The sequence below is a fragment of the Nomascus leucogenys genome, chromosome 7b (assembly GCF_006542625.1).
Source record: "Nomascus leucogenys isolate Asia chromosome 7b, Asia_NLE_v1, whole genome shotgun sequence".
Taxonomy (NCBI): Eukaryota; Metazoa; Chordata; class Mammalia; order Primates; family Hylobatidae; genus Nomascus; species Nomascus leucogenys.
In genome coordinates this window covers 59,394,530-59,418,354 of record NC_044387.1, presented here as the reverse complement: position 1 = coordinate 59,418,354, position 23,825 = coordinate 59,394,530, and the positions used below count along the sequence as shown (strand labels likewise).

The 23,825-nt window shown below is 42.8% G+C and overlaps 1 protein-coding gene across 1 annotated transcript; it reads left to right on the top strand.

The window, feature by feature from the left end:
• On the top strand, positions 1-11,792 carry C7BH22orf42 (chromosome 7b C22orf42 homolog). Its single transcript, XM_030815179.1, has 5 exons — positions 1-232; positions 3,622-3,747; positions 3,896-3,930; positions 6,393-6,819; positions 11,498-11,792. Exons 1-5 carry the CDS (start codon positions 1-3, stop codon positions 11,644-11,646), a joined length of 969 nt encoding a protein of 322 aa, XP_030671039.1. The 3' UTR covers positions 11,647-11,792.
• Positions 11,793-23,825: the final 12,033 nt, after the last annotated feature.

Sequence of the window (23,825 nt, the reverse complement as noted above, 5' to 3'; positions counted from 1 at the left end):
ATGCTGAACAAACTAAGTAGCTGCCTGGGTAACAGGGGTGGCCGCCACTGCGACTGCTCCAGGCCAGATGTGGGAGACTCCCATGAGGCTGAGAATGCTAAGGCTGTGGGAGCCACAGCACAAGCATCCGCCACTGAAAAACGGGACAAATGGGATTTGAGAGCCCAGAAGGCCCAAGTCATGCAGGACCTAAGCCTCCCGAAGACGCGGAAGATGCCGGAGATGCCCAAAGGTAAAGAAGCCATGGATGCCATTTGCTGTCTGGCATCTCTCTGGCCACCACCGCCCCCACCCCTTTGCAGTCCCTCACCCTCAGAGACATCCTCAGCTTCCAGCTCCCTCCTGCCCATGGCCAGCTTTCCCAGGGCTAGGATGGGGGACAAAGGCTCGTTCTGCCTCTTGTCTTTGTTGTTGAGCCTTCTTTGTTGAGGCTTTTCTGGTCTAGTCCCTCCCTTTTCTTAGTAAAATTTCAAATACTCCAGTTTTGGAGTCCCCATCCCATTCTCTATCCTTACCCATCCAGCTGGTCTGGTACCTAAGTGAAGGAGCCAGATAAGGGCCCAATTCTTTCTTTTCTCCCATTCCTTAAGGTAGCTAATAATTGGGATAATTTAGACTCAAATATGGGGAGACTTCTTAAATTCAAAATACAGTTTGCCATGGAAGAGATTATATGGTATTCTTAATAGATGGTTTTAAGTCACATTGACAGAAGCTGCTTTATTTCTTCCAATTGTAATTTGAAGAAAGAAGGAAAAAAATTGGGGGACATGCTTAAAATGACTGCAAAAGGTAAGAAATGTTACTGCCAGAGCTGTAAAGAAGTTGTTTTTGTGTTGGGTTTACCCAAAAGAGTTTAGCCATGGAGCTCCTATTACTTTAAAATTCCCACTTGGACATGAGTGTGTCTTCAGCCCTAGAACACTGTAGTCCGTGTTTCATAGACAAGGAAGGGAAAGTGTGATGTGTCCTAGGGTTTCATTCAAGTCACAGTCATCACGCTTTATCAAGAGTGGGACCAGGGCTCTAGGAGTTGCTATGGTCAAGTTGAAGACAAAAGCTAACACTTGTAAGACAGGAGAGAAGCATTTACTTACAAAAGCAGTCTGAAATTTGTGTGTAACTACATTTGGTGAGCAAATGAAAGCTGCCAGACTCAGGAAAACAGAGATGCTAATGGAAGTGACTTTAGGAACCAGGGTTTTCTACTCAGTTCATTGCCCAGGGTGACTTCCAATAACAACCCTCACTCCCCTGCACTTTTCCCAGGACTGGAAAGCTCAGGCAGCCCAGGACGAATAGTGCAGTCACCACAGAGGGGCAGGGTGGCCACAAGGTGGGCAGCAGCAGGGATGGGCATTGTGAGGCATTGGGTGGGTCTGTGGGGTCGGCCATTGTGAGCCACTAGCCTGACTTGGTTGTTTCCTGGCAACCAGGTGACACAGGAGGCTTTGTGGGTACTGGGCATCGGCCAGGGCCAGCAGCCTTCAGTCAGTAGCTGGTAGTGGAAGGAGGAGCTCTGACTACACTCTCACGACTGTTTTTCTGCCTCTTGGTGCTTTTCGTGTCCCTTTCTTTTTGAAATAAGACAGAAGGTCCCCACCTTCATAGACATAGAGAGATCCCATCTTATTTGTTTTTTAAAATAAATGGGAAAGTGAGGGGGAGCCTTGTGAGGATGATGGGAGGGGGCTTCCAGAGAGGAAATTCTTCTTTGGAATTCCTGAAATGAGAACAAAGTTGTTTTGGGAAAAGGACGGGAAGACACAAAGGTGGCTGCAGCAGAGTGAAATGAATGTCATGGGCTAAGGCCTTGTACACGTAGTGAGCAATGACAAAGAATATGGACTTTAGTTGAGATGGGAAACCACTGGAGGATTATAGCCTGGGGATTACTGTTAATCCTCCAAGAAAAAGACTGACCAGTGGCTCTGTGAGAATATACTGTAATGCAGGCAAGGGTGGAAGCAGGGAGACCGGCAAGGAGGCTGGTGGCGTAGTTCAGGTGAGAGTCAACAGTGAAGAGACAAACAATAATGACCTGAAACAGGCTGACTTGAGAATCTCTAGATTCAAGTGAACCTATAAGTAGGTAATAAAGTGGTAAATAGACAAGTCACAGAAAAAGAAATGCAGGTGATCCTTAAACACATCTTCACACATAAGAGAAAGGCAAATGACAACTATACTGCAGTGTCTCTCCTATTGAGTGAAATTCCAAAAATGTGGCAATACATTCTTTGGTTTGGCTGTAAGGAAAGTTGCATGCATAGATTGCTGGTGGAAATGCAAAATGGCTCGACTCCACGAAGGGGAATTTGGCACAATCTCACAACCTTGCAAATGCGTTTAAACCGGAAATCCTACTTTGAGGCATTTTATCCGGAGGGTACCCTCCATAAATATGAAACAACCTATGCACAAAGTCCTTGTTGCATTATTTTCAATAGCTCAATATTGGAAATTACTGAAATGCCTAGTAAGGAACTAGTAAAATTAACTGGTACTTCCACCTAAAGGAGAACTATGGAGCTGTAAACGAGGGTAAGATGTCTTTTTACTGCTATGGAGTGATTCCCCAGATAGGTTACATAGAAAAGCATAAAGGGACAACATGCAGTAACATACATGAAAGAAAGCAGGGGGAATAATGTCTGATTATTAAAACAAACAAAAACAACGCTGGGGAATTCTTGATGCTGACCTGTGACTATTTTCTCCTTAACTTCAGTGGGTAGCCAAAGTGTCTATTTTCTCAACACGTTATTTTGCTATGGATTTTCCAAAGGATGTTAACTGTTTACTTTTCACCCAGAAGCTTTGATTTGTAACTGATTGTGCATTATGTAGCAAATACACTGCTCTTGCATTTTATTTGATCCTCTCAATGTTTCAAGTTAGGTGTAATATGGGAATTTTCCTTGTGTCACATATGAGAAGGCTGGTTCTAAGAAGTATAAAGTGAGTTTTTCAAGGTTTGAAAAAATAAGAGTCAGATCAAGAATGTAAATTCTAGATATGGCATATAAAACTAGAATTTATTAAAAGGTGCGTATGAGCTGCTTTGGATACTACGTCTTTAAAAAAAATTCCTTTAGTTTATTAAAGTAGTTAAGCCTCAGGGTTAAAACAGTAACATTAGATAATGAGAAATAAAATGGGGATACTTGTAACTCCGTAATGCTTTGTATTTTTAAGAGACAGGGTCTTGCTTTGTCACCCAGGCTGGAGTTCAGTGGCATGATCATAGCTCACTGCAGCCTCAAACTCCTTGGCTCAAACGATCCTCCCACATCAGTCTTCCACGTAGCTAGGGAAACAAGAGCTCACTACCACACCTGGCTAATTTTTAAAACATTTTTTGTAGAGAAGAGGTCTCACCATGTTGCCCAGGCTGGTCTCAAACTTCTGACCTCAAGCAATCCTCCTGCCTTAGCCTCCAAAAATGTCAGGATTACAGCCATGAGCCAGCACACCTAGCCCAGAAATGTTCCTAAAACTCTGAAAAATGAAGTTAAATGCTATTAACAAATCTATAAATTGATAAAAATATACTATGACATATGAAATGTCACAGCTCAGTCGTGGTCACAACGTTGATTAAAACGTTAAACAATTTAGGCAAGTCTGAGAACTGCGAGGGAAGTACAGGATTGCTTTGGAAGCCAGAATTAGGATTGTCAGAGCTGGGAAACCAGAAGCCAGGCGTTGAGTGTGCACAGGACTGGGGCACGCAGCAGCTCCATGGTATGCTGTGTGTCCTCTTACATGGCAGGCCACCTCCAGGCCAGCAGATGAGAATCACCTGATGGGTGGAAAGAGTGGATTTAGGTAAAATCTCAGACTGTGCATCATAACTGAGAGACTTTAAATGTTTGTCTTATGGGTCATAAAGCTAATCGAAGTGACAACACAGGGATAATAGAGCAGGTGAGTAAACGCAGTAAGCCACCTCCCACCTCTCTAGGACATCAACCATCCCAAAGAAATATTGGGGCAAGTTTGCCATTATTTGCCAATATTTGACAAAGCTTTTGAGAAGAGCTCTCAGTTCAGGGTCCAGGGCATGATCTAGAGGACTCAGATGTTCTGGGATCTCTGTGCCCATGGAACCAACTACATTCTTGCCCCAGATCTTCATGCCTCACTGTGGTAACTCTGGGGAAGTCACTCAAAACGTCTAAGTTTTAATTCATTGAATTGGAAAATACGGCTTGTAGCCCCTGCTCTGCCCATCCCACGGGGCTAATGTGGGGATCAAGGAAACGACAGATCTCTTTCATGAGCTGGAAATCATGCCCATGGAAACAGTGAAGTCACTTTCTACCCTCCCCTGCCCGGGAGCCATACACACTCCCTCTCTGGATTCAACCACTACCAAGTATCTGGATTATTCTTCCAGACATTGAATTATTGAACACTTTTGGGCATTTACAAAGCATGAGTCTTCTTAAGACTTTATCTGTATCTCATCCTTTTTAGCCCTATAGATCTTAGTAGGTCTATAGCATAGATCTACTAACATTCCCACATCTCAGAATAGGGAACTGAGGCACAGAGGAGTTCATTTCACTCTCCCAGGTATGTGCAGATTCTATGTAGGATTTGAACCCAGGACATTCTTGGTGACTTGGATCTGCTGCTTTTCTATATTGTCTCATTTAAATAAAGGTATCTGCCTACACAAACAGTCCATTTTAAGTGCAATGAAGCTTGCAAAATCTTCCTAGAACCCAAATCTAATTCAGGTAGAGTTGAATAGCAGACAGTGAAAACTGGAATGAAAACTTTCATCTGTGAATAAGTTTTTACTAATTTCTCTGCTGTCCTCTGCCAGCAACATGTCAAGCACTGTCTTTACTATGATACATTTTCTAGAATCTATCAGAAGTCTGCTCTGCCTTGCAGGTTTGGACGCCGACACCAAGCGCTACTTAAGAATGATATGGAGACGGCATGGAATTTGGCCTCTAGAAAATACAGGTAATGTGGAAATTAAATCATTAAGTTCATTTAAGCAAATAATTCCAGTTTATTCATTCAGTGCTCCATATTAGAGAAACTCAGTAAATGCTATGTCATGTTCTTCATTTATTTCATTTGTGCCAATTTAAATGCATTAAATCAATGGTAGATGATACAACTACACAAGTAAGTAACATTGACAACTTAGAGTTCGGTGTGTGTGTGTGTGTGTGTGTGTGTGTGTGTGTGTGTGAAAAGGTCCCATTTGTCACCCAGGAGCGTATTGGTGCAATCACAGCTCACTGTGATCTTGACCTCCCCAGGTTCAGGTGATCCTTCCACCTCAGCCTCCCAAGTAGCTGGCCATAAGGCACACGCCACTATAGCAAGCTAATTTTCTTTTTTTTTTTTTTTTTGGAGAGATGGGATTTGACCATGTTGTCCATGATAGTAATGGACATCTCAAAGGTTTAGACATTTGCTTTCAGTTTGGTCAATTATGAATACAGCTATTATAAACTTTCCTGTGTCTTGTTTGGAAAGACAATTTTTAAAATGTAACTGAGGAAATACTTAGGATTATGATTACTTGATTGTATGCTAAGACTACATTTTTCTTTGTAAGAATTTTGGTAGAATTTTCCAGTGAAATCATCTGAATATAGTGTTTTAGTTTTTTGAAAAGATATTAATCATTGATTCAATTTCTAAAATAAATATAGGCCTATCCAGATGATCTATTTCTCCTGAGTTTTGGTCTTCTAAAATAGATTTTAACAATTAGCTCATTTCATCTACTGTATCTAATTGTAAGCACAAATGTGTTCAGGATATTCCTTTATTATTTACTATTTTTTGATTTGACTCCTCTTAAACGGATATTATTAGTATACAGTGACTTCTTTCTTTCCTTTGTGGGTAGCCAAGGTAGGGGTTTATCAACGTTACTGATCTTTTCAAAGAACTGGCTTTTGGTTTTGTTGATTTTCTCTGAGGACTTCCTATTTTCTGTTCCACTGTATTGTGCAATCATTATTTATTTTTCCCCTGTTCTATATTATACTGCTGTTTTTCTCTCATTGCCCAAGTTGAAGCTTAGATTATGAATTCAGATATTTCTCATTATTGACACAGCATCCTGAATGTAACGCATTGAATGTAATCTCATTAAAATGCACACTTAATAATTAAAATGATAAATATGTATGCTTGACTACAATCTGAAATACACAACAGGGTAGGTGATCAATGGAGTGGCAGGATATGTAGATCCACAAAAGTCAAATGATCTTGTAACATTTCATAAACTTGGGGATTTGCCTGGGCCTTGAAATGGGGAGGAGGTGTGATGAGATGCTATCCCTGAACCATACAGTGCCGTTCTGTATGAAACTGTTCTTCAGGTGACACTGATGAGGTTGCCCTAGCTGGAAAGCCAAGGCTCTTTTCATTTCTTTCTGCCCTTCTCCTTTGCCTTCCTTCAACACCAAGGAGAATGGTCCAGCAGCAGCTCAGTCCATGCCTGTCAACCGCCCACCTCCACACTCCAGCCCCCGTCCACACCCCCCAGGGCTCCTTGTGAGATTCCTCAGCAGCACCAATGCACTGACTGTCACTATGTTCTCCTAGATTTGGTCAAAGATCTCAGTGAAGGCCCACCTGTCCATCTTGTCCCAGATGTGGGAACCTCCCATGAGGCTGAGATTGCTATCCCTGCAGCAACCGCAGCACCAGCCGCAGCACCAGCAGCCACCACCGAAAAGCGGGACAAATGGGATTTGAGAGCCAGGAAGGCCCAAGTCATGCAGGACCTAAGCCTCCCGAAGACGCGGAAGATGCCGGAGATGCCCAAAGGTAAAGAAGCCATGGATGCCATTTGCTGTCTGGCATCTCTCTGGCCACCACCGCCCCCACCCCTTTGCAGTCCCTCACCCTCAGAGACATCCTCAGCTTCCAGCTCCCTCCTGCCCATGGCCAGCTTTCCCAGGGCTAGGCATGGGGGACAAAGGCTGGTTCTGCCTCTTGTCTTTGTTGTTGAGCCTTCTTTGTTGAGGCTTTTCTGGTCTAGTCCCTCCCTTTTCTTAGTAAAATTTCAAATACTCCAGTTTTGGAGTCCCCATCCCATTCTCTATCCTTACCCATCCAGCTGGTCTGGTACCTAAGTGAAGGAGCCAGATAAGGGCCCAATTCTTTCTTTTCTCCCATTCCTTAAGGTAGCTAATAATTGGGATAATTTAGACTCAAATATGGGGAGACTTCTTAAATTCAAAATACAGTTTGCCATGGAAGAGATTATATGGTATTCTTAATAGATGGTTTTAAGTCACATTGACAGAAGCTGCTTTATTTCTTCCAATTGTAATTTGAAGAAAGAAGGAAAAAAATTGGGGGACATGCTTAAAATGACTGCAAAAGGTAAGAAATGTTACTGCCAGAGCTGTAAAGAAGTTGTTTTTGTGTTGGGTTTACCCAAAAGAGTTTAGCCATGGAGCTCCTATTACTTTAAAATTCCCACTTGGACATGAGTGTGTCTTCAGCCCTAGAACACTGTAGTCCGTGTTTCATAGACAAGGAAGGGAAAGTGTGATGTGTCCTAGGGTTTCATTCAAGTCACAGTCATCACGCTTTATCGAGAGTGGGACCAGGGCTCTAGGAGTTGCTATGGTCAAGTTGAAGACAAAAGCTAACACTTGTAAGACAGGAGAGAAGCATTTACTTACAAAAAAGCAGTCTGAAATTTGTGTGTAACTACATTTGGTGAGCAAATGAAAGCTGCCAGACTCAGGAAAACAGAGATGCTAATGGAAGTGACTTTAGGAACCAGGGTTTTCAATTGAGTTCATTGCCCAGGGTGACTTCCAATAACAACCCCCACCCCCTGCACTTTTCCCAGGACTGGAAAGCTCAGGCAGCCCAGGACGAATAGTGCAGTCACCACAGAGGGACAGGGTGGCCACAAGGTGGGCAGCAGCAGGGATGGGCATTGTGAGGCATTGGGTGGGTCTGTGGGGTCGGCCATTGTGAGCCACTAGCCTGACTTGGTTGTTTCCTGGCAACCAGGTGACACAGGAGGCTTTGTGGGTACTGGGCATCGGCCAGGGCCAGCAGCCTTCAGTCAGTAGCTGGTAGTGGAAGGAGGAGCTCTGACTACACTCTCACGACTGTTTTTCTGCCTCTTGGTGCTTTTCGTGTCCCTTTCTTTTTGAAATAAGACAGAAGGTCCCCACCTTCATAGACATAGAGAGATCCCATCTTATTTGTTTTTTAAAATAAATGGGAAAGTGAGGGGGAGCCTTGTGAGGATGATGGGAGAGGGCTTCCAGAGAGGAAATTCTTCTTTGGAATTCCTGAAATGGGAACAAAGTTGTTTTGGGAAAAGGACGGGAAGACACAAAGGTGGCTGCAGCAGAGTGAAATGAATGTCATGGGCTAAGGCCTTGTACACGTAGTGAGCAATGACAAAGAATATGGACTTTAGTTGAGATGGGAAACCACTGGAGGATTATAGCCTGGGGATTACTGTTAATCCTCCAAGAAAAAGACTGACCAGTGGCTCTGTGAGAATATACTGTAATGCAGGCAAGGGTGGAAGCAGGGAGACCGGCAAGGAGGCTGGTGGCGTAGTTCAGGTGAGAGTCAACAGTGAAGAGACAAACAATAATGACCTGAAACAGGCTGACTTGAGAATCTCTAGATTCAAGTGAACCTATAAGTAGGTAATAAAGTGGTAAATAGACAAGTCACAGAAAAAGAAATGCAGGTGATCCTTAAACACATCTTCACACATAAGAGAAAGGCAAATGACAACTATACTGCAGTGTCTCTCCTATTGAGTGAAATTCCAAAAACGTGGCAATACATTCTTTGGTTTGGCTGTAAGGAAAGTTGCATGCATAGATTGCTGGTGGAAATGCAAAATGGCTCGACTCCACGAAGGGGAATTTGGCACAATCTCACAACCTTGCAAATGCGTTTAAACCGGAAATCCTACTTTGAGGCATTTTATCCGGAGGGTACCCTCCATAAATATGAAACAACCTATGCACAAAGTCCTTGTTGCATTATTTTCAATAGCTCAATATTGGAAATTACTGAAATGCCTAGTAAGGAACTAGTAAAATTAACTGGTACTTCCACCTAAAGGAGAACTATGGAGCTGTAAACGAGGGTAAGATGTCTTTTTACTGCTATGGAGTGATTCCCCAGATAGGTTACATAGAAAAGCATAAAGGGACAACATGCAGTAACATACATGAAAGAAAGCAGGGGGAATAATGTCTGATTATTAAAACAAACAAAAACAACGCTGGGGAATTCTTGATGCTGACCTGTGACTATTTTCTCCTTAACTTCAGTGGGTAGCCAAAGTGTCTATTTTCTCAACACGTTATTTTGCTATGGATTTTCCAAAGGATGTTAACTGTTTACTTTTCACCCAGAAGCTTTGATTTGTAACTGATTGTGCATTATGTAGCAAATACACTGCTCTTGCATTTTATTTGATCCTCTCAATGTTTCAAGTTAGGTGTAATATGGGAATTTTCCTTGTGTCACATATGAGAAGGCTGGTTCTAAGAAGTATAAAGTGAGTTTTTCAAGGTTTGAAAAAATAAGAGTCAGATCAAGAATGTAAATTCTAGATATGGCATATAAAACTAGAATTTATTAAAAGGTGCGTATGAGCTGCTTTGGATACTACGTCTTTAAAAAAAATTCCTTTAGTTTATTAAAGTAGTTAAGCCTCAGGGTTAAAACAGTAACATTAGATAATGAGAAATAAAATGGGGATACTTGTAACTCCGTAATGCTTTGTATTTTTAAGAGACAGGGTCTTGCTTTGTCACCCAGGCTGGAGTTCAGTGGCATGATCATAGCTCACTGCAGCCTCAAACTCCTTGGCTCAAACGATCCTCCCACATCAGTCTTCCACGTAGCTAGGGAAACAAGAGCTCACTACCACACCTGGCTAATTTTTAAAACATTTTTTGTAGAGAAGAGGTCTCACCATGTTGCCCAGGCTGGTCTCAAACTTCTGACCTCAAGCAATCCTCCTGCCTTAGCCTCCAAAAATGTCAGGATTACAGCCATGAGCCAGCACACCTAGCCCAGAAATGTTCCTAAAACTCTGAAAAATGAAGTTAAATGCTATTAACAAATCTATAAATTGATAAAAATATACTATGACATATGAAATGTCACAGCTCAGTCGTGGTCACAACGTTGATTAAAACGTTAAACAATTTAGGCAAGTCTGAGAACTGCGAGGGAAGTACAGGATTGCTTTGGAAGCCAGAATTAGGATTGTCAGAGCTGGGAAACCAGAAGCCAGGCATTGAGTGTGCACAGGACTGGGGCACGCAGCAGCTCCATGGTATGCTGTGTGTCCTCTTACATGGCAGGCCACCTCCAGGCCAGCAGATGAGAATCACCTGATGGGTGGAAAGAGTGGATTTAGGTAAAATCTCAGACTGTGCATCATAACTGAGAGACTTTAAATGTTTGTCTTATGGGTCATAAAGCTAATCGAAGTGACAACACAGGGATAATAGAGCAGGTGAGTAAACGCAGTAAGCCACCTCCCACCTCTCTAGGACATCAACCATCCCAAAGAAATATTGGGGCAAGTTTGCCATTATTTGCCAATATTTGACAAAGCTTTTGAGAAGAGCTCTCAGTTCAGGGTCCAGGGCATGATCTAGAGGACTCAGATGTTCTGGGATCTCTGTGCCCATGGAACCAACTACATTCTTGCCCCAGATCTTCATGCCTCACTGTGGTAACTCTGGGGAAGTCACTCAAAACGTCTAAGTTTTAATTCATTGAATTGGAAAATACGGCTTGTAGCCCCTGCTCTGCCCATCCCACGGGGCTAATGTGGGGATCAAGGAAACGACAGATCTCTTTCATGAGCTGGAAATCATGCCCATGGAAACAGTGAAGTCACTTTCTACCCTCCCCTGCCCGGGAGCCATACACGCTCCCTCTCTGGATTCAACCACTACCAAGTATCTGGATTATTCTTCCAGACATTGAATTATTGAACACTTTTGGGCATTTACAAAGCATGAGTCTTCTTAAGACTTTATCTGTATCTCATCCTTTTTAGCCCTATAGATCTTAGTAGGTCTATAGCATAGATCTACTAACATTCCCACATCTCAGAATAGGGAACTGAGGCACAGAGGGGTTCATTTCACTCTCCCAGGTATGTGCAGATTCTATGTAGGATTTGAACCCAGGACATTCTTGGTGACTTGGATCTGCTGCTTTTCTATATTGTCTCATTTAAATAAAGGTATCTGCCTACACAAACAGTCCATTTTAAGTGCAATGAAGCTTGCAAAATCTTCCTAGAACCCAAATCTAATTCAGGTAGAGTTGAATAGCAGACAGTGAAAACTGGAATGAAAACTTTCATCTGTGAATAAGTTTTTACTAATTTCTCTGCTGTCCTCTGCCAGCAACATGTCAAGCACTGTCTTTACTATGATACATTTTCTAGAATCTATCAGAAGTCTGCTCTGCCTTGCAGGTTTGGACGCCGACACCAAGCGCTACTTAAGAATGATATGGAGACGGCATGGAATTTGGCCTCTAGAAAATACAGGTAATGTGGAAATTAAATCATTAAGTTCATTTAAGCAAATAATTCCAGTTTATTCATTCAGTGCTCCATATTAGAGAAACTCAGTAAATGCTATGTCATGTTCTTCATTTATTTCATTTGTGCCAATTTAAATGCATTAAATCAATGGTAGATGATACAACTACACAAGTAAGTAACATTGACAACTTAGAGTTCGGTGTGTGTGTGTGTGTGTGTGTGTGTGTGTGTGTGTGTGAAAAGGTCCCATTTGTCACCCAGGAGCGTATTGGTGCAATCACAGCTCACTGTGATCTTGACCTCCCCAGGTTCAGGTGATCCTTCCACCTCAGCCTCCCAAGTAGCTGGCCATAAGGCACACGCCACTATAGCAAGCTAATTTTCTTTTTTTTTTTTTTTTTGGAGAGATGGGATTTGACCATGTTGTCCATGATAGTAATGGACATCTCAAAGGTTTAGACATTTGCTTTCAGTTTGGTCAATTATGAATACAGCTATTATAAACTTTCCTGTGTCTTGTTTGGAAAGACAATTTTTAAAATGTAACTGAGGAAATACTTAGGATTATGATTACTTGATTGTATGCTAAGACTACATTTTTCTTTGTAAGAATTTTGGTAGAATTTTCCAGTGAAATCATCTGAATATAGTGTTTTAGTTTTTTGAAAAGATATTAATCATTGATTCAATTTCTAAAATAAATATAGGCCTATCCAGATGATCTATTTCTCCTGAGTTTTGGTCTTCTAAAATAGATTTTAACAATTAGCTCATTTCATCTACTGTATCTAATTGTAAGCACAAATGTGTTCAGGATATTCCTTTATTATTTACTATTTTTTGATTTGACTCCTCTTAAACGGATATTATTAGTATACAGTGACTTCTTTCTTTCCTTTGTGGGTAGCCAAGGTAGGGGTTTATCAACGTTACTGATCTTTTCAAAGAACTGGCTTTTGGTTTTGTTGATTTTCTCTGAGGACTTCCTATTTTCTGTTCCACTGTATTGTGCAATCATTATTTATTTTTCCCCTGTTCTATATTATACTGCTGTTTTTCTCTCATTGCCCAAGTTGAAGCTTAGATTATGAATTCAGATATTTCTCATTATTGACACAGCATCCTGAATGTAACGCATTGAATGTAATCTCATTAAAATGCACACTTAATAATTAAAATGATAAATATGTATGCTTGACTACAATCTGAAATACACAACAGGGTAGGTGATCAATGGAGTGGCAGGATATGTAGATCCACAAAAGTCAAATGATCTTGTAACATTTCATAAACTTGGGGATTTGCCTGGGCCTTGAAATGGGGAGGAGGTGTGATGAGATGCTATCCCTGAACCATACAGTGCCGTTCTGTATGAAACTGTTCTTCAGGTGACACTGATGAGGTTGCCCTAGCTGGAAAGCCAAGGCTCTTTTCATTTCTTTCTGCCCTTCTCCTTTGCCTTCCTTCAACACCAAGGAGAATGGTCCAGCAGCAGCTCAGTCCATGCCTGTCAACCGCCCACCTCCACACTCCAGCCCCCGTCCACACCCCCCAGGGCTCCTTGTGAGATTCCTCAGCAGCACCAATGCACTGACTGTCACTATGTTCTCCTAGATTTGGTCAAAGATCTCAGTGAAGGCCCACCTGTCCATCTTGTCCCAGATGTGGGAACCTCCCATGAGGCTGAGATTGCTATCCCTGCAGCAACCGCAGCACCAGCCGCAGCACCAGCAGCCACCACCGAAAAGCGGGACAAATGGGATTTGAGAGCCAGGAAGGCCCAAGTCATGCAGGACCTAAGCCTCCCGAAGACGCCGGAGATGCCCAAAGGTAAAGAAGCCATGGGTGCCATTTCCTCTCTGGCATCTCTCTGGCCACCACCGCCCCCATCCCTTTGCAGTCCCTCACCCTCAGAGACATCATCAGCTTCCAGCTCCCTCCTGGCCATGGCCAGCTTTCCCAGGGCTAGGCATGGGGGACAAAGGCTCGTTCTGCCTCTTGTCTTTGTTGTTGAGCCTTCTTTGTTGAGGCTTTTCTGGTCTAGTCCCTCTCTTTTCTCAGTAAAATTTCAAATACTCCAGTTTTGGAGTCCCCAGCCCATTCTCTATCCTTACCCATCCAGCTGGTCTGGTACCTAAGTGAAGGAGACAGTTAAGGGCCCAATTCTTTCTTTTCTCCCATTCCTTAAGGTAGCTAATAATTGGGATAATTTAGACTCAAATATGTGGAGACTTCTTAAATTCAAAATACAGCTTGCCATGGAAGGGATTACATGGTATTCTTAATAGATGGGTTTAAGTCACATTGACAGAAGCTGCTTTATTTCTTCCAATTGTACTTTGAAGAAAGAAGGACAAAAAATTGGGGGACATGCTTAAAATGACTGCAAAAGGTAAGAAATGTTACTGCCAGAGCTGTAAAGAAGTTGCTTTTGTGTTGGGCTTACCCAAAAGAGTTTAGCCATGGAGCTCTGATTACTTTAAAATTCCCACTTGGACATGAGTGTGTCTTCAGCCCTAGAACACTGTAGTCCCTGTTTCATAGACAAGGAAGGGAAAGTGTGATGTGTCCTAGGGTTTCATTCAAGTCACAGTCATCACGCTTTATTGAGAGTGGGACCAGGGCTCTAGGAGTTGCTATGGTCAAGTTGAAGACAAAAGCTAACACTTGTAAGACAGGAGAGAAGCATTTACTTACAAAAGCAGTCTGAAATTTGTGTGTAGCTACATTTGATGAGCAAACGAAAGCTGCCAGACTCATGAAAACAGAGATGCTAATGGAAGTGACTTTAGGAAACAGGGTTTTCAATTGAGTTCATTGCCCAGGGTGACTTCCAATAACAACCCCCACCCCCTGCACTTTTCCCAGGACTGGAAAGCTCAGGCAGCCCAGGACGAATAGTGCAGTCACCACAGAGGGGCAGGGTGGCCACAAGGTGGGCAGCAGCAGGGATGCGCATTGTGAGGCCTTGGGTGGGTCTGTGGGGTCGGCCATTGTGAGCCACTAGCCTGACTTGGTTGTTTCCTGGCAACCAGGTGACACAGGAGGCTTTGTGGGTACTGGGCAAAGACCAGGGCCAGCAGCCTTCAGTCAGTAGCTGGTAGTGGAAGGAGGAGCTCTGACTACACTCTCACGACTGTTTTTCTGCCTCTTGGTGCTTTTCGTGTCCCTTTCTTTTTGAAATAAGACAGAAGGTCCCCACCTTCATAGACATAGAGAGATCCCATCTTATTTGTTTTTTAAAATAAATGGGAAAGTGAGGGGGAGCCTTGTGAGGATGATGGGAGGGGGCTTCCAGAGAGGAAATTCTTCTTTGGAATTCCTGAAATGGGAACAAAGTTGTTTTGGGAAAAGGACGGAAAGACACAAAGGTGGCTGCAGCAGAGTGAAATGAATGTCATGGGCTAAGGCCTTGTACACGTAGTGAGCAATGACAAGGAATATGGACTTTAGTTGAGACGGGAAACCACTGGAGGATTATAGCCTGGGGATTACTGTTAATCCTCCAAGAAAAAGACTGACCAGTGGCTCTGTGAGAATATACTGTAATGCAGGCAAGGGTGGAAGCAGGGAGACCGGCAAGGATGCTGGTGGCGTAGTTCAGGTGAGAGTCAACAGTGAAGAGACAAACAATAATGATCTGAAACAGGCTGACTTGAGAATCTCTAGATTCAAGTGAACCTATAAGTAGGTAATAAAGTGGTAAATAGACAAGTCACAGAAAAAGAAATACAGATGATCCTTAAACACATCTTCACACATAAGAGAAAGGCAAATGACAACTATACTGCAGTGTCTCTCCTATTGAATGAAATTCCAAAAACGTGGCAATACATTCTTTGGTTTGGCTGTAAGGAAAGTTGCATGCATAGATTGCTGGTGGAAATGCAAAATGGCTCGACTCCACGAAGGGGAATTTGGCACAATCTCACAACCTTGCAAATGCGTTTAAACCGGAAATCCTACTTTGAGGCATTTTATCCGGAGGGTACCCTCCATAAATATGAAACAACCTATGCACAAAGTCCTTGTTGCATTATTTTCAATAGCTCAATATTGGAAATTACTGAAATGCCTAGTAAGGAACTAGTAAAATTAACTGGTACTTCCACCTACAGAAGAACTATGGAGCTGTAAACAAGGGTAAGATGTCTTTTTACTGCTATGGAGTGATTCCCCAGATAGGTTACATAGAATTAGCATAAAGGGACAACATGCAGTAACATACATGAAAGAAAGCAGGGGGAATAATGTGTGATTACTAAAACAAACACAAAAACAACGCTGGGGAATTCTTGATGCTGACCTGTGACTATTTTCCCCTTAACTTCAGTGGGTAGCCAAAGTGTGTATTTTCTCAAAATGTTATTTTGCTTTTGCTATGGGTTTTCCAAAGGATGTTAACTGTTTACTTTTCACCCAGAAGCCTTGCTTTGTAATTGATTGTGCATTATGTAGCAAATGGACTACTCTTGCATTTTATTTGATCCTCTCATGTTTTGTTTTTTGTTTTTTTTTTTTTTGAGACGGAGTCTCGCTCTGTCGCCCAGGCTGGATGGAGTGCAGTGGCGCAATCTCGGCTCACTGCAAGCTCCGCCTCTCGGGTTCACGCCATTCTCCTGCCTCAACCTCTCCAAGTAGCTGGGACTACAGGCGCCCGCCACCACGCCTCGCTAATTTCTTTTTGTATTTTTAGTAGAGACGGGGTTTCACTGTGGTCTCGATCTCCTGACCTCGTGATCTGCCCGCCTCGGCCTCCCAAAGTGCTGGGATTATAAGCGTGAGCCACCGCGCACGGCCATCCTCTCATGTTTTAAGTCGGGTGTAATATGGGAATTTTCCTTGTGTCACATATGAGAAGGCTGGTTCTAAGGAGTATAAAGTGAGTTTTTCAAGGTTTGAAAAAATAAGAGTCAGATCAAGAATGTACATTCTAGACATGGCATATACAACCAGAATTTATTAAAAGGTGCGTATGAGCGGCTTTGCATACTACCTCTTTAAAAAAAATTCCTTTAGTTTATGAAAGTAGTTAAGCCTCAGGATTAAAATAGTAACATTAGATAATGAGAAATAAAATGGAGACACTTGTAACTCAGTAATGCTTTGTATTTTTAAGAGACAGGGTCTTGCTTTGTCACCCAGGCTGGAGTGCCAGGTGACAATCTTGTTTTCGTGTTGGGTTTACCCAAAAGAGTTTAGCCATGGAGCTCTGATTACTTTAAAATTCTAAGTTGAAGCTTAGATTATGAATTTATATATTTCTCGTTATTGACACAGCATCCTGAATGTAACTCACTGAATGTAATCTCATTAAAATGCACACTTAATAGTTAAAATGATAAATATGTATGCTTGACTACAATCTGAAAAACACAACAGGGTAGGTGATCAATGTAGTGGCAGGATATGTAGATCTACAGAAGTCAAATGATCTTGTAACATTTCATAAACTTGGGGATTTGCCTGGACCTTGAAATGGGGAGGAGGTGTGATGAGATGCTATCGCTGAACCATACAGTGCCGTTCTGTATGAAACTGTTCTTCAGGTGACACTGGTGAGGTTGCCCTAGCTGGAAAGCCAAGGCTCTTTTCATTTCTTTCTGCCCTTCTCCTTTGCCTTCCTTCAACACCAAGGAGAATGGTCCAGCAGCAGCTCAGTCCATGCCTGTCAACCGCCCACCTCCACACTCCAGCCCCGGTCCACACCCCCCAGGGCTCCTTGTGAGATTCCTCAGCAGCACTAATGCACTGACTGTCACTCTATGTTCTCCTAGGTCCCGTTGAAGATGTGCAGGCGTCTGCAAACAGCAGTGGGGAGGAGAAGGTAACATCAGATATTGTAAGATGTATTTCTTTCTCTGGAAGACAAATGCTTTTTGTTTTTCCTGCGGCTTCTAGAATATCAAGTGAATATCATTTTTGACTGCCATCATGAATCAGGCCTCAGTTGGTCATGGACACTAGCGACCAGTCACTGGAGGTTATGACCAACTGAGGCCGGATTGACAATGGCAGTCAAAGGACGGCATCACTTACAAACCCTCCGGTAGTGAGTGTATTGCTCAGTTGCAACCTTTTCTCCTTGAAAAATAATTTTGTGTTTGCCAGCCAACACTTGCTGAATATTCCAAGAAAACCCACTGTATTTTCCACAAGCATCCTCTATGCTTTATTTGGGGGCCAGTTACTGGATCACTGTTTGACATCCGGTTTTTCATTTCACCAAGTGAATAAAAGGCCTTTGCCAACAGAACCCAGCATGATCTGTTCCTCATGGTGTTTCTTTTTCTTTTCTCTTATTGCAGGAAACATTTAAGGCCGAGCATGACCACTGTACGTATTCTTTTTTTTTTTTTAAACAGCTTTATTTAGATGTAGTTGACATGCAAAATAATTCACCCATTTAACGTAGGTGATTCAGTGTTTTTACTATATTCACAGGGTTGTGCAACCATTGTTACAATCTAATCTTAGAACCTCTTTTTTCTCCCTCAAAGAAACCCCACTAGTAGTCACTCCTCTGTTTTTCCCATCTCCCACACCCCTGGATCTAGGCAGCCACGAATGTACTTCCTGTTTCTATAGTACAGTGACTTTCTGTATTAACCGGTTCTTAGGGCGACTATTTCACATTCATGAGGTTGCCCTAGCTAGAAAGCCAAGGCTCTTTCATTTCTTTCTGCCCTTCCCCTTTGCCTTCCTTCAACACCAAGCAGAATGGTCCAGCAGCAGCTCAGTCCATGCCTGTCAACTGCCCACCTCCACACTCCAGCCCCGGTCCACACCCCCCAGGGCTCCTTGTGGGATTCCTCAGCAGCACCAATGCACTGACTGTCACTATGTTCTCCTAGATTTGGTTGAAGATCTCAGTGAAGAAGATCTCAGTGAAGACTCACTTGATGATTTTGAAAACCTCATGACACCGGAGATGGTAAGATGCATTTGTTTGTCTGGAAGAGAAATGTTTTTTCTGGGTCCTCTTGCCTTATTAATGAAATGAAGACATAAAAATCTGACCATGTATATTATAGAAGACAAATACAATTTTTTTCTTGGCTGGAACATCAAGGGAATATCATATTTGATTGCCGTCGTCCATCAGGTCTTAGTTGGTCATGGACACTAGCGACCGGTCACTGGAGGTTATGACCAACTGAGGCCGGATTGACAATGGCAGTCAAAGGACGGCATCACTTACAAACCCTCCGGTAGTGAGTGTATTGCTCAGTTGCAACCTTTTCTCCTTGAAAAATAATTTTGTGTTTGCCAGCCAACATGGACACTTGCTGAATATTCCAAGAAAACCCACTGTATTTTCCACAAGCATCCTCTATGCTTTATTTGGGGGCCAGTTACTGGATCACTGTTTGACATCCGGTTTTTCATTTCACCAAGTGAATAAAAGGCCTTTGCCAACAGAACCCAGCATGATCTGTTCCTCATGGTGTTTCTTTTTCTTTTCTCTTATTGCAGGAAACATTTAAGGCCGAGCATGACCACTGTACGTATTCTTTTTTTTTTTTAAACAGCTTTATTTAGATGTAGTTGACATGCAAAATAATTCACCCATTTAACGTAGGTGATTCAGTGTTTTTACTATATTCACAGGGTTGTGCAACCATTGTTACAATCTAATCTTAGAACCTCTTTTTTCTCCCTCAAAGAAACCCCACTAGTAGTCACTCCTCTGTTTTTCCCATCTCCCACACCCCTGGATCTAGGCAGCCACGAATGTACTTCCTGTTTCTATAGTACAGTGCCTTTCTGTATTAACCGGTTCTTAGGGCGACTATTTCACATTCATGAGGTTGCCCTAGCTAGAAAGCCAAGGCTCTTTCATTTCTTTCTGCCCTTCCCCTTTGCCTTCCTTCAACACCAAGCAGAATGGTCCAGCAGCAGCTCAGTCCATGCCTGTCAACCGCCCACCTCCACACGCCAGCCCCGGTCCACACCCCCCAGGGCTCCTTGTGAGATTCCTCAGCAGCACTAATGCACTGACTGTCACTATGTTCTCCTAGATTTGGTTGAAGATCTCAGTGAAGAAGATCTCAGTGAAGAAGATCTCCTCAGTGAAGACTCACTTGACGATTTTGAAAACCTCATGACACCGGAGATGGTAAGATGCATTTGTTTGTCTGGAAGAGAAATGTTTTTTCTGGGTCCTCTTGCCTTATTAATGAAATGAAGATATAAAAATCTGACCATGTATATTATAGAAGACAAATACAATTTTTTTCTTGGCTGGAACATCAAGGGAATATCATATTTGATTGCCATCGTCCATCAGGTCTTAGTTGATCATGGACTCTAGCGACCGGTCACTGGAGTCTGTGACCAACTGAGTCCTATTGGATGACGGTAGTCAAAAATGAGAGCATCACTTACAAACTATCTGGTAGTGAGCATATTTCTCAGTAGCAACTTTTTCTTCTTGAAAAATAATCTTGTGTTTGCCAGCCAACATGGACTTGCTAAATATTCCATGAAAACCCATTGCCTTTTCCACAAGCATCATCTATGCTTCATTCGGGGGGCCAGTGACTTGATCACTGTTTGACATGTTGTTTTCTACTGTCACCAAGTGAATAATAGACCTGTGCCAACAGGGCCCAGCATGATCTGATCCTCATGGCGTTTTCCTTTCTCCTATTGCAGGCAAAGGAGAGATTGGAAGATTACCTCTGTAAGTATATATAGATATATAGATATGTAAATTATATATATATGTAGATATATAGATATGTAAATTATATATATATGTAGATATATATATATATATATTTTTTTGAGACGTAGTCTTGTTCTTTTCCCCTAGGCTGGGTTAAGATGGCAGAATCTCGGCTCAATGAACCCATCAGCCCCCATGTTCGAGGACTTCTCCGACGTTCGTCTCTCAAGTAGCTGGGTTACAGACGCCTGACATCACGCCCAGCTAAAATCATTTTATGAATGCATATTTCCATCTGGGTGAAATAAAAATAAAAATCCTCTCTCCCTACTGAGAACCTGTGAACAGTGACCTGCAGTTTGTGGCTGCAGCCAGTCCTCATGGAGCCTGGTGTTCTTACATTTCATTCTGAGGCTCACATTCTCAGTCACCCTGCAGGAGAACACCTGCCCCATCCTCAGTCATTACAGATTGGGCCAATCCATCTGCTGCATCTGAGGAGCTGGGTGCAGCTTCTACAGTGAATCCATATATTGCTGTATTTCCTGGATAAGGAAGAGGAAAGGAGCTGAGCTGGTGGAGGAAGAAGAGCTAATATTAACTGGTCCTTATTTTGTACCAGTTACTGTGTGAGTTACATATTTTATCTCATGTAATTCTTACCAAACAGTAAGGGGGTTTGGGAGTGATGGAGACAATATTGATGTTATCTCCATTTTAGGGTGAGAAAATGAAGGCTCAGAAAGGTTATATTTCTTGCCCAAGGTCACTCAGCTGCTAAGAGCCAGGATATGAAACAGTAGAAGGGTTCAAATTTATTTTCAATTTCCCTGCTCCATTCTGAATAGGTATTGGCATTTACCCTTGGGCTACATAGAACAAGTGCTTTGTCACCAAAACACCTATTGTGAGCTCTTTCTGCCCTAGTAGGATTCATGCATTTTATCTTCTTCAAAGTAAAAACCTTTAAGAGCCAGAATCTGCCACACTGACTCTCAACTTAAATCTCAGCCACTTTTACCTTAAAATTCAGACTTCTGTAGACATCTCTAGAAGACTTGGTGGACTAATCTTTTTTTTTTTTTTTTTTTGAGACGGAGTCTTGCTCTGTCACCCAGGCTGGAGTGCAGTGGCGCAATCTCGGCTCACTGCAAGCTCCGCCTCCCGGGTTCACCCCATTCTCCTGCCTCAGCCTCCCGAGTAGCTGGGACTACAGGTGCCCGCCTCCGCGCCCGGCTAATTTTTTTTGTATTTTTAGTAGAGACGGGGTTTCACCATGGTCTCAATCTCCTGACCTCGTGATCCACCCGCCTCGGCCTCCCAAAGTGCTGGGATTACAGGCGTGAGCCACCGCGCCTGGCCTTGGTGGACTAATCTTTAAGAGTTCGTTTGCATGAGGGAGGAAGAGGAGCCCAAATTTGGACCAAAGACATGCCTAGAAGTCGGAGCAGGAGGGTCAGCAGGAAGTCTGTTTCTTAGATCCCAGTCTTAGTGGTAGAAATCAGGAACTGAAAATAAATCTGAAAGTTGTTTGAAATCATGGTAAGACATGGGTAACATAATATATTGGGGGTTTCTGTTATAAATGAGGCTATTTCCTATGTTTAGTATTTTGTATTTTTAGTAGAGACGGGGTTTCACCATGTTGGCCAGGCTGGTCTCAAACTCCTGATCTCAAGTGATCCCCCCATCTCAGCCTCCCAAAGTGCTGGGATTACAGGCGCACCCAGCCGTATATATTATATAGCATATATATATATATACACACACACACACACACACTTAACAGCAGGCCGGGCAAGATAGCTCATGCCTGTAATCCCAGCACTTTGGGAGGCAGAGGCGGGTGGGTCACAAGGTCAGGAGATCGAGACCATCCTAGCTAACACGGTGAAAACCCATCTCTACTAAATATACAAAAAATTAGCCGGGTGTGGTGGTGGGCGCCTGTGGTCCCAGCTAATCGAGAGGCTGAGGCAGGAGAAAGGCGTGAACCTGGGAGGTGGAGCTTGCAGTGAGCCAAGATCGTGCCACTGCACTCCAGCCTGGGCGACAGAGCGAGACTGCCTCAAAAGAAAAAAAAAAAAAAAATCTATATATATATATACACACACACATAATGTATACTAAATACATATAATATATAAATATATACATATAATATATAAATATATAATATACATAATATATAGATATTTGTTTGCTTTGAGGCGAACATTCTGTCCCCCAGGCTGGAGTGCAGCGGTGCGACTGCAAGCTCCGCCCCCTGGGTTCACGCCGTTCTCCTGCCTCAGCCTCCCGAGTAGCTGGGACCACAGGCGCCCGCCACCATGCCCGGCTAGTTTTTTGTATTATTTATTTATTTTTTTTAGTAGAGACGGGGTTTCACCGTGTTAGCCAGGATGGTCACGATCTCCTGACCTCGTGATTGCCCACCTCAGCCTCCGAAAGTGCTGGCATTACAGGCGTGAGCCACTGTGCCTGGCCAGATAACTATATTTTTTAAAAAACAGCTTTATTGAGACATAGTTGACATGCAGAACAATTCGCCTATTTAATGTGGGTGATTCAGTGTTTTTACGACATTTACAGGGTTGTGCAATCATTGTTAGAATCTAATTTTAGAATCTTTTCATTCCCCCTTCGAAGAAACCCCATAGCCATTACAGTAGTCACTTCTCTCTTTTCCCCAACCCCCATATCTCTGGCCCTAGGCAGCCACTCATCTACTTCCTGTTTTTCTAGATTTGACTAGAAATTTGGCAATTTCTTTTTTTTTTTTTTTATTTAATTTCTACTTTAAGTTCAGAGATACATGTGCAGGATGTGCAGGTTTGTTACATAGGTAAAAGTGTGGCATGGTGGTTTGCTGCACCTGTCAACCCATCACCTAGCTATTAAGCCCTGCGTACATTAGCTACTTATCCCGATTCCCTCCCTCCTGCTTCAGCCCCCGAGAGCCCCACTGTGTATTGTTCCCCTCTTTAACATTGTACATTTTCTAATACCGCTCCCTTCCTAATGACAAATCTAAGTGATGAGTCAGGGAAGACTCTCTTGCCTGCTTTTGTCTGGAGAACCTCCCTGGCTTCAGGTTCCTGATAAGTGTGAGGACCTGGGGTACGATGTGAGAAACAGATGGCTCAGTGAAGAACTGTGATCATCTGCTAGGGTCCCTGGAAACAGTCATATCATTTAGATGGTGTGGGTTTGTGTGCAGAAGGGCTGGGAGGTAACTAGTAGTGAGTTAATATGTAGTGATTGTGTGTTTGTCAATGTGTGTGTTTTCCCCAGAAAATGTGGACCCACATGCACGACACAGTACCAGTGTCACTGTTTTTGAATTCTGGCCTATAGTGATCCTCTCACCTCAGCCTCCCAAGTCATGTCATTCATCTAATAGGAAGAAAAAATCCCACCACCACCATACACTTCATATAAATCACCTCTTTCCTCCCTCATCACAGCTGTACCAGAAGGCCAGTTGAATATCCCACTTAGATATGATGGGATGGAGAGGGTACAGAAAAGAATGAACCCAGATTTTGATCTCCTGAATGGAAGAGGCAAACATGAACCCAGAAA